Consider the following 9,708-nt stretch of genomic DNA (forward strand, 5'->3'; position numbering starts at 1 on the left):
AGTCCAGACACCTGGGTGGAGGGCGCCCAGAACCGATCCAAGGCCCCGTAGGTCTGGCCGCCCTCTGCACCTGGGAATGTGAATGTGATCCCAGGGGTGCGACAAGTGGGTGGAGCGCCCAGGTGTTTGGCTGGACCTGGGAGCGGGGCCTGAATATGGGAACAGGTAGAGGCTGCTAAGGGCCGGGAACCTGTCCGCAGTAAGGGGCCTGTAGGGGCGGAGCCCATTTGGAGGGGACCAGGAAGAGACCGTGGAGACTGCACCTCCTATAAGCCCGAGTCGCCGTACGGAGGCGGCGGGGCCTGCAGCAGCCTAGGGCGGGCCTTAGGGGGCGGGGTCTGCGGACTCCCGGAAGGGAAAAGTCTGGAGGAATTAGTCGCAGGCGCTTGATAGCAGCCTGGCGAGACCTGGAGATACAGGGGGGATGAGGCCCTGGAGGGGCAGGAGCAGCTGAAGGACCCAGAAGGGGCGGGACCAAAGGGGGCATTGGACCTGAGATTACGTGGGTCTGACTGGAGCCCCGGCCCCAGAGGCGTGCCTGGTGCTGCTGCTGGAGTGCCCGTGGAGGCAAGGTTCCAGGCCCCGGCCTTGCCTCTGCTCTGCTCTCCCCAGGCCCTTGGTCAAGTGGCCTCGCAATGCCTGGTACTGAGTGGCTCAAGCAGGAGGTGTTGCAGTTGTCATCACTCTGAGGATCCCCAGGCCTTGAGAGGCCCAGGGACTCAGCCTTTGTATCCCCATGGACCAGTTTTATACAGGAGAATGGGTAGGCATTTCCACCTGTTTGCAATGGCTTGTGTGAAAGGGACAACTTTTATGTCTCCCATGAGGCCATTTGCCACTGGACCAATTTGCAGAGGAAACCATTGACTCTTCAGATAGCTTTTGTGTCTCCCTGTGGCATTTGCACCTCAGGGGAGACAATGTTTGCCCCACGCATGTAGAGGTCTGCACAGAAGTGACAGCATTTGGAGCTGATTTCCATCCAGAAAAATCCTGTAACTCCCCTACCCTAAAATGAAAACTCACTTCTGGTTATTTTGTGGCTGTCCTTAAAAAAATCTGACGACACTGAACATACGAGAGCAGAAAGGTGTCTCTGTGACAGAAGGGGAGACTGACACAGGGCACCTTCTTTGGGGACCCTGGGTCTCCCTGACCCCTATCTTCCATCCCAGGTCCATAGTGAGGCCACATGTTGGGGGATAATCTTCACAAATGCACTAACAAGTATCCAGAAAGAAAGGGCTCCTTGTGAGGTCAGATTTCCCAGCCTTGGCGATGGGGGCTTGTGGAGGAGGGGTCAGGGTATTGGTGTGCATGTATGAAGGTCAGGGGTGCAACATGCAGGACCACCCCCACCCCAGCAATCGGGTGTTCACTCACTTCTTTCCCAAGTCTGTTCCTCTGTCTGCTTATGATGCATCACTTGGCCCCACATACCCTTATTCATATATTCATTCATTCTCCCTTCCTGCTCATTCATTCCACAGATAGTTACTAAAGCCCACTTGCTGTGAGACTCCAAGTCCTAGGGCTTTCGAGTCCCTGCAGAGGGTTCTGTCCCTTATCCTGAAGAGGAGTCCCCATGGGCAGCTCAAGGAGTCCATACACAGACATTTCAAAACTGGCTTTAAATACTCATCAGGGTGCCACACAAAGGAGCTGGGGTGAGAGCTTGTTACATGTAAGTGTGGGGCTGGGGTGCCCTGAGAGAGGAAAAAGGGGACCCATCTGTCAGGGCAGCTGGGGTGCCCCACCCCCACCCTGGGACAAGGGAGCACAGTAGAAGCCCTCTCTGGAGGGTCCCAGGGCTAACTGGGAGCCAGCCCTCCCTTCGAGGTAGATCAGTGGGGAGGGAAGTGAGGAGCAGCTCCCATGGTGGCGGTGGCAGGCGGTGGCTTCTTCAGTGGTATTGCTGATAGCTGGGATAGCCTGAGGCTGGGCTACCCTCCTTAGGGGTTAGCTGGCTGGGATCCTCCAGGAACGGGGGTGCTGGAGAAGGGAGAATCAGGTGAGGATGGGCGGAGGAGGCTAGGCAGAGCACTTCCCACCTGTCCCTGACCATCGCCCACCAGGTACTTACCATTTCGGAACTGCTGGGCTGTGTAGCGAGTGAGGAGGATGCCAACACCTTCGATGAGGGCCAACAAGATGCCCCCCATCATCGCTGAGCCCATCATGGCCAATGGGCCACCTGGAGGAGTGAAGGGGCAGAGAGACAGAGGTGAGGGCAGGCAGAACAGGGTGGAAGGGGTTGGGGACAAGGGCAGGGGTCACTCACTGCGGGCAGCCAGCACAGCCCCGGTCAATGCTCCACTGGTGATGGAGTTCCAGGGATCCTCCTTGCCCCGCAGCCGCACCAGGCCACAGTCGATGGTCGAGAACAGCCCCCCCCACACTGCAAAACTCCCTGTAGGGAGACCAAGGCCCAATTAGTGTTCCTGGGAAATCCTAAAAATCCACATCTCAGGGTCTAGGGGCTTCCAAGGCTTGAATGCTCTGGCCAAGAACAGGGAAGAAAAACCCAGATACAACAGCAGGACAGCAAACTCCCAGGGAATATTCCCTGTCCGTCCCCATCCTGTGGTAGCTCCTGCTTCAAGCAGACTAGAATCAACAACGACATTCCCTTTACCTTCATAGAGAGTTGACAAGTGTTTACAAGCAGATTTTATCTTTATATGGCTTTTAACAGAGCAACTTTGATCTTCATAAATCACCACATAGAGTTGGAATTCTGATCTTGGTTTCAGGGAGAAGGAAACAGGTTTAGGAAAGCCAGTTAATGATAGTTAAAATGTTTACTGAGGGCTTACTGTGTGCCAGGACCTGTTCGAGGTACTGTATGTTATTTGACTTCTGCAATTTTAAATGAGTTACAGTATTAAAGTGTTTAGCATAGCAACCAGTACTTAGTAATACGTAAGTTACATAAACTACAAAATTACTGATGAGGTGGTTACTGTTATCATTACCGCCAGGTTACAGAGTTACAGATGAGGTTCAGAGAGATTAAGCCACTAGCCCAAGGTTACCAAGCAGGGAAGAGCCAGGACCTGGATCTAAACTGGAGAATCTACATTCTTACCCTTCCATATTAAATTGTTGGAAAATGTCACCCCCCCTGGGAAGTCCCAGGCAGATTTGGGGCTAGAATCTGGATGCCCAACTTGCAGTCTAGAACCAAAGGATCAACCACCCCCAACTTTGCCATCACATCTCCTATATCTCCCCAAGCTTCTCTCACCTCCAATCTGGGGGGCTCGGATCCTCACAGCATTGACACTACCTCTCAGCCGGTGCCGAATTCCCTGGGAAAAGTAAGGAAGGGAGTCAAGGAAGGGTTTCCAGCTTTTTAGAGAAGGAAGGAGATGGGAGATCTGTTAGGGGTATCATGGTATAGATGTGGAGAAGCAGCCAAGAACTAGAGGTCTGGAGAGCACCCCAACATGGGTATTTTCAGAGCTGGGTTGAGAAGTTCTAATTCATTCATTCATTCAATGATTAATGAGCACTTACTATATGCCAGGCACCATGCTTTATGCAGGGATACAGCAGTGGACAAGGTAGATCTGGTCCTTGCCCTCTCAGAGCTCACTTATAGTGGGAGAGACAGATCATGAGCAAGGGTAAGATAAACAAGATAGTTTCAGACAGCAATATGCACTCTAGAGAAGATAGGATGAAGAGATATGATTGTGGCTGAGGAGTCAGGAAAGGCCTCTTGGAGGAGGGGGCATTTGTGCTAAAACCTTGAAAATGAGAAACTTGGGCAAAGATCTAGGAAAGAAGAGTTCCAGGAGTCAAGGGAAGAGACAGGGATACATATGTAAATTGCAGAGACCTTGGCACATGGATGGCATTTAAAGCCATGACATTTGATGGGATCTTCTGGGGAGGAGGGGTGGTCAGAGAAAGAGACAGAGTTGGTTATGTTAAATTAAAAGGATTTTCTCAAACTTTAAGGCTGTCCTCCCTCTGCCACTTAAACTCCTGTAACTTCCCTCTATCTATGTTTCTGAGCTAGAATCTGCCTCTAGATAAAATCTGTCTGACTTTGCACACATATTTAAGATTTGGTGATGACTGTTTTGACAGCACAGCATTTCCACAGAGAAACCCCAGTTGGGTGTGTGTGTAGGGGGGTGGGAAACAGAGGCCATGTTTGCAATTTCCCCCAAACCCCAGATGCAGGAGCCAGGCCTGGCACATAGTAGGTGGGCAAGCACCAGAATGAATAAGTGCATGTGACTGCCAGCTCCAAGCAGTTTGCAGAGCAGTATCCCATGTGGGCAAGACAGCTGACCCCCGTACCACCCGGAGGAAAGCAGGACTCACAACTGGGGCATTGCGGAAGCCCTTGATGGCCTGGAAGACTCCGCCACCAATGACACCCATAGTGAAGGCTCCACCACAATCATCCACAATTCGCCATGGGCTGCAAGCAGGAAGGGAAGGATGGGGTTAATGTGAGCCCCCTCACCTCACATGGACTCTTTCCAAATGGGAGAAACTAAGTCACCCGGATGGCAAGTTCATGCGTGGGAAGAAACACTTCAGATAACAGCGACCTAGTCCAGTCTCTTTTTTCCCCCTCATTAAAATGAGAAATGGTGCAAAGGGGGGAAAAATTTGCCCTTGTCCACCCCCTCCCCTTCACAGCCAACCAAGGAATCAGCCACCTGCTTTACTACTATCAAAGATGAAATGAATATACAAGCAAAGAACTGACACGTTTCTATAAGCACTACAGAAGTGTTAACTGGCCAGTACTGTTATTAAAGCAGGACGGGGTTGGACCCCTTCTCCAAGGGTCAAGTCCAACCAAGTCCCGGCCCTTTCCCCATTTTAGATCTGGCGCAACTGGGAAAAACCAAGAGCAGATCGTGGGGAGGACCCACCACCCCCTCCTTGCCCTCAAACGGTTTATCCGCGCCCCGCCCCCACCAACAAAAGCGACATGGGAAAAACCACGCGTGGTAAGCCTGGGGATTTCCGTTCAACGCCACACCACCCCCTGGCCGGAATGGATTCGACCAGCGTTTCTCTTCGTTAACAAGGAGGGACTAGGAGATAGAAAGTCAGGGGAAATGTGGCGGGGTTCGTCCTGTACCACACCTTCTCTAGGCAAACAGTTTTGGCCCCTCTTAACGGAGCCCGAGTGGGAGGAACCAAGTGGGGGGAGCGGAAGGAAATAAGTTTCTAAGAGTCCCCCGAGTCTAAGACGTGGCACTGTGTGGCAGGTGCCTCCCCGCCCGCCTCCCACCGGCTGGCTTTGGCGCCGCAGCCAAACAGTCCCGAGGTCTGTGCCCATAGCCGTACCAAGGCTCCCGAGCGTACTCCTCCATGGCGCCGGCGTCTGCCCGCGCAGTCAGGCCCAACGTCAGCCAGGCCACGCCCCCCGTGTAAGCGCACACAGGCGTTCGAGCTTTCCACCAATTCCAGGACAATGATTGGGTAGCTTCGTTACCGTCCGGCCAAAGACGCACTCTCATTGGCCACCCAGGCTTGCATCACGTGATCACTGCAGCCTGAGTGTCGCCCTGTTACTTCTAGGCTCGAGGAGAGAGGACCTCATTCTGTGCTTTGAGAAAAGAAATCGTGTGGTTCTGGCGACCTTAGCGGCGATAAGAGAGTGGCGGCCAGTCTGACAGCCTTCCATTACCTCCACGACTGATTGGTAATGCTGGGTGGGCTCCACTCCCCCATCCCAGCGCTTTGGTTCCTCCCTGTTGGTAGTCTTTGGAGGACACTGGGTGAGCCCATTTCTAGGGCGCGGGGGAGCCGCGTTTGGCCCCGTCGGCAATGGGCGGAGCCTGGGCCTGGGTGAGGAACTGAGTCCTGGTGCACCAGGTCTCCAGAGGCGGTTGGTGAGTTTTGATGATATTGCCACCTATGTTTTCCATCTTTTAGTGCGTATGTTCCATCCGCCCAGCTACTGGTGCAGTTGGATAGGTGGGGTCAGATGAGTACTTGCTGGGAGAAGGCGCTGGGTTACAGGATCCTCATCTGAGCTGGTTTTCATTCCGTCTGTCTGTCAATCCCTAGGTCTGTCTGCTACCAACTATGCCGCTGCCCGTTGCACTGCAGACCCGCTTGGCCAAAAGAGGCATCCTCAAACATCTAGAGCCTGGTGAGACAGCTAAGAGCAGATGGCCCTACCATGTGCCAGGCTTGACAGGCACTTTGTGCTTGATACTGATGCTTGATACCTAGCATGGGCCTACTGTGCACCAAGCAGTCGGGTGGTGGACATTTCATTGTTAACAATATGGACTCCTGACATCCATCCCTACAGTGTGCCAAGCACTGTGTAAGGGGCACAGGGGGATGAGGGGATAGGTAGTTCATCCTTAACAATATTGACAGCTGATGCCTATTTTGGGCCTACTGTATGCCAGGTTCATTCCATGGGGGTGATTACATAGCATCTAATAGGAAGGATAGCTGACATCTACTGCAGTTTCCTATGTGCTAAGTACAGGCAGGATGTTGCCATTTTGAAATACATATTATCAGTATAATAGATACTGTGGCGACAGGCATTATAGTGGTAACATATACCTTATCGTTTTCCATATCAATAGCTGACATGTATTTTGGGCTTACTAAGTGCCTGCCATACACATTATGGTTAACAATATAAAATGATAGGATCAGCCGGGCGCGGTGGCTCACGCCTGTAATCCTAGCACTCTGGGAGGCCGAGGTGGGCGGATCATTTGAGGTCAGGAGTTTGAGACCAGCCTGAGCAAGAGCAAGACCCCCGTCTCTACTAAAAAAATAGAAAGAAATTAGCTGGACAACTAAAAATATATAGAAAAAATTAGCCAGGCATGGTGGCGCCTGCCTGTAGTCCCAGCTACTCGGGAGGCTGAGGCAGTAGGATTGCTTGAACCCAGGAGTTTGAGGTTGCTGTGAGCTTAGGCTGACTCCACGGCACTCTAGCCTGGACAACAGAGAGAGACTCTGTCTCAAAAAAAAAAAAAAATAATAATACTGATGATTATAGCTGCCATTTATTTGATGCCTACTGTGTGACAGGCACTATACTGTTGCTGGCATATGCATTGCCTTAATTATACCCACAGCTGATATCTGCTGTCGGCCTACTGAGGGCCAGACACTGAGCTGATGTCTACACCTCTTTTATTCCACTGATAGTGACTGACATCTGTTGTAGGCTTACTATGTGTCAGGCCTCAGGAACTGAATGGATTCAGAGCAATGTTTGGATAAATCCCTTGCCATCCAAACTCTTGCTACTCAATATACAGGACTCAGAAACCCTGTAATCACCAAATGTGGAAGCAGAATAGATTGGACATATTTTCAGATAAACCCTTTGCTGTTCAAATTCATTTTATCTAAATAGATATGGATAATGCAGTGTCATATACAATCTGAACTCAGGAACTGAATAGATATGGATAAAATTTTTGATGAATCCCTATCAACTCTGAAACCAGACAGGTCTGGATAACAGTATAACTCATCATCTGAACCCAGAAACAACACATTTAGGTAAATTCTTTTGTAAATCCCCTAATACAGATATAGTTGGATTTGGAATGTGAGAGATACTTCATATGTTTCCTGGTGTGCATATGCACATGCACACTTGTCTTCCACATGTGGTTTGTGTGAATATGAGTGTGCATGTCTGTCCAGGCCCTGTAGGATAACTCTCCTGGTCCTTAACTGTTACCCTCCTTCTCCCCCTGGCCTTGTTCTGCCAGAACCGGAGGAAGAGATCATTGCTGAGGACTACGATGATGATCCTGTGGACTATGAGGCCACCCGGTTGGAGGGCCTGCCACCGAGCTGGTACAAGGTGTTCGACCCTTCCTGGTGAGCCCGGGTACCTAGGCAGGGGAGTAGGAGCAGCTGACTTCTGACTTTGCCCTTCCTGTGTTGACCCTGGCCATGGGCTATATGGGGGACACAGGGGACAAGATCTGGGGATCCTCCCTGTGGAGACCTGACATGGAGCAGGTATAGGCAGAGACTGGGGAGACAAGAGTTGAGCATACAAAGAGGATATTTGTGCTGACACTCCTTCCTTCCCACTGCCCTACAGCGGGCTCCCTTACTACTGGAATGTGGACACAGACCTCGTGTCCTGGCTCTCTCCACATGACCCCAATTTCGTCGTTACCAAATCTGCCAAGAAGCTCAGAAGCAGTAATGCAGGTGAGTTGGCAGATCCAAGGGTGCCTTGAGTGATTCTAGCAGTTCTCAGAGAGGGGCCAAATATAGTGGATCAGGGAGGGGTAGGTGAGGCCAGGCAGGCTAAGCCCCAGGCAGGGGAGGTTGTTGAAGGCAGAGGCTGCTGGGTCCTGGGGTGGGAGGAGAAGATCATTTCAAGACTCATATCCCCAGATGCTGAGGACAAGTCGGACCGCAGCCATGACAAGTCAGACCGGGGCCATGACAAGTCTGACAGGGGCCATGAGAAGCCAGACCGTGGCCACGACAAGTCAGACCGGGGCCACGACAAGTCTGACAGAGATCGAGAGCGTGGCTATGACAAGGTGGACAGAGAGAGAGAGCGGGACAGGGAAAGGGATCGGGACCGCGGATATGACAAGGCAGACCGGGAAGAGGGCAAAGAACGGCGCCACCATCGCCGGGAAGAGCTGGCTCCCTACCCGAAGACCAAGAAGGGTAAGCAGAGCAGGCTGGAGCTCGAGTGAGGCAAGCGAGGTGCCAGGGCACCCACAATGTAAGGAAGCCCTCCCTCAGGCAGGTGCCTGGCTGTGGGCCGGGAGAGGGGTGCTATGGTGCAAGGCAGCCACAGGCTCCATTTCTTCCTGGGGCATTGGGTCAGTGATCAGGGGCTCCTCGTGCCTTGACTGAAGACTTCACCTTGCCACTTGTTTCCACAGTGGCAAGCCGAAAGGATGAAGAGTTAGACCCAATGGACCCCAGCTCATACTCGGATGCACCCCGGTAAGCCACAGCCCAAGAGCTCTTTTTTTTTTTTTTTTTTTTTTGAGACAAAGTCTCACTCTGTTGCCTGGGCTAGAGTGCCATGGCATCAGCTTAGCTCACAGCAACCTCAAACTCCTGGGCTTAAGCGATCCTGCCTCAGCCTCCCGAGTAGCTAGGACTACAGGCATGTGCCACCATGCCCGGCTGATTTTTTCTATACATATTTTTAGTTGGCCAGATAATTTCTTTCTATTTTTAGTAGAGACGGGGGTCTCGCTCTTGCTCAGGCTGGTCTCAAACTCCTGACCTCGAGCGATCCTCCCGCCTCAGCCTCCCAGAGTGCTAAGATTATAGGCGTGAGCCACCATGCCTGGCCAAGAGCTCTTCTTTTTCCTTGTGTTCCTCACTGCACAGGCGAACACCATGCCTCTCCTCCTGTCTCCTTCCCCCATTCCTCAGTCAGGCCTGGCGGGTGGTGGCCACCAACCACGTCCCCCATTCCCTCCCCCTGACACTCTGTCACCTGCAGGGGCACGTGGTCGACAGGACTCCCCAAGCGGAACGAGGCCAAGACTGGTGCTGACACAACAGCAGCTGGGCCCCTCTTCCAGCAGCGTCCCTACCCATCGCCAGGGGCTGTGCTCCGGGCCAACGCTGAGGCCTCCCGAACCAAGCAGCAAGACTGAATCTTTGCCCTCCCTCAGGCCTAGGGTTTTCAATAAAATGCTTCTGTGATTACGTCAATGAGGCCTGAGCACTTTTCAAGGTTTCCCA

General features: G+C 52.3%; 2 protein-coding genes across 6 annotated transcripts; one reads left to right on the plus strand and one right to left on the minus strand.

The window, feature by feature from the left end:
- Nucleotides 1-1,614: 1,614 nt before the first annotated feature.
- TIMM17B (translocase of inner mitochondrial membrane 17B) lies at nucleotides 1,615-5,372 on the minus strand. Its single transcript, XM_069463429.1, has 6 exons — nucleotides 5,323-5,372; nucleotides 4,339-4,438; nucleotides 3,248-3,311; nucleotides 2,282-2,410; nucleotides 2,084-2,194; nucleotides 1,615-1,992 (listed from the first exon to the last, which is right to left on the minus strand). Exons 1-6 carry the CDS (start codon nucleotides 5,346-5,348, stop codon nucleotides 1,904-1,906), a joined length of 519 nt encoding a protein of 172 aa, XP_069319530.1. The 5' UTR covers nucleotides 5,349-5,372; the 3' UTR covers nucleotides 1,615-1,903.
- Nucleotides 5,373-5,544: 172 nt separating this feature from the next.
- PQBP1 (polyglutamine binding protein 1) lies at nucleotides 5,545-9,678 on the plus strand. Of its 5 annotated transcripts, none has more exons than XM_069462895.1 (7): nucleotides 5,545-5,912; nucleotides 6,049-6,133; nucleotides 7,740-7,851; nucleotides 8,081-8,193; nucleotides 8,383-8,667; nucleotides 8,889-8,952; nucleotides 9,464-9,678. In XM_069462895.1, exons 2-7 carry the CDS (start codon nucleotides 6,067-6,069, stop codon nucleotides 9,618-9,620), a joined length of 798 nt encoding a protein of 265 aa, XP_069318996.1. In that variant the 5' UTR covers nucleotides 5,545-5,912; nucleotides 6,049-6,066; the 3' UTR covers nucleotides 9,621-9,678. The 5 variants fall into 5 exon arrangements, with proteins under 5 accessions (XP_069318996.1, XP_069318997.1, XP_069319000.1 ...); XM_069462896.1 differs by having other exon boundaries at nucleotides 5,545-5,680; XM_069462899.1 differs by having other exon boundaries at nucleotides 5,545-6,133; nucleotides 8,081-8,102; nucleotides 8,592-8,667.
- The last annotated feature ends 30 nt before the right edge of the window (nucleotides 9,679-9,708 follow it).

This window comes from Eulemur rufifrons, chromosome 30, assembly GCF_041146395.1.
Source record: "Eulemur rufifrons isolate Redbay chromosome 30, OSU_ERuf_1, whole genome shotgun sequence".
Taxonomy (NCBI): Eukaryota; Metazoa; Chordata; class Mammalia; order Primates; family Lemuridae; genus Eulemur; species Eulemur rufifrons.

Excerpts from the sequence above, each read along its gene's own strand:
- TIMM17B (XM_069463429.1), bottom strand. The coding sequence starts at position 5,348 with ATGGAGGAGTACGCTCGGGAGCCTTG. Across the intron at positions 4,439-5,322 it reads GAGTACGCTCGGGAGCCTTG|CCCATGGCGAATTGTGGATG; the intron begins GTACGGCTATGG and ends TCCTGCTTGCAG. Across the intron at positions 2,195-2,281 it reads GGCTGTGCTGGCTGCCCGCA|GTGGCCCATTGGCCATGATG; the intron begins GTGAGTGACCCC and ends TCACTCCTCCAG.
- PQBP1 (XM_069462895.1), top strand. The coding sequence starts at position 6,067 with ATGCCGCTGCCCGTTGCACTGCAGACCCGCTTGGCCAAAAGAGGCATC. Across the intron at positions 6,134-7,739 it reads CCTCAAACATCTAGAGCCTG|AACCGGAGGAAGAGATCATT; the intron begins GTGAGACAGCTA and ends TTGTTCTGCCAG. Across the intron at positions 8,668-8,888 it reads CTACCCGAAGACCAAGAAGG|TGGCAAGCCGAAAGGATGAA; the intron begins GTAAGCAGAGCA and ends TTGTTTCCACAG.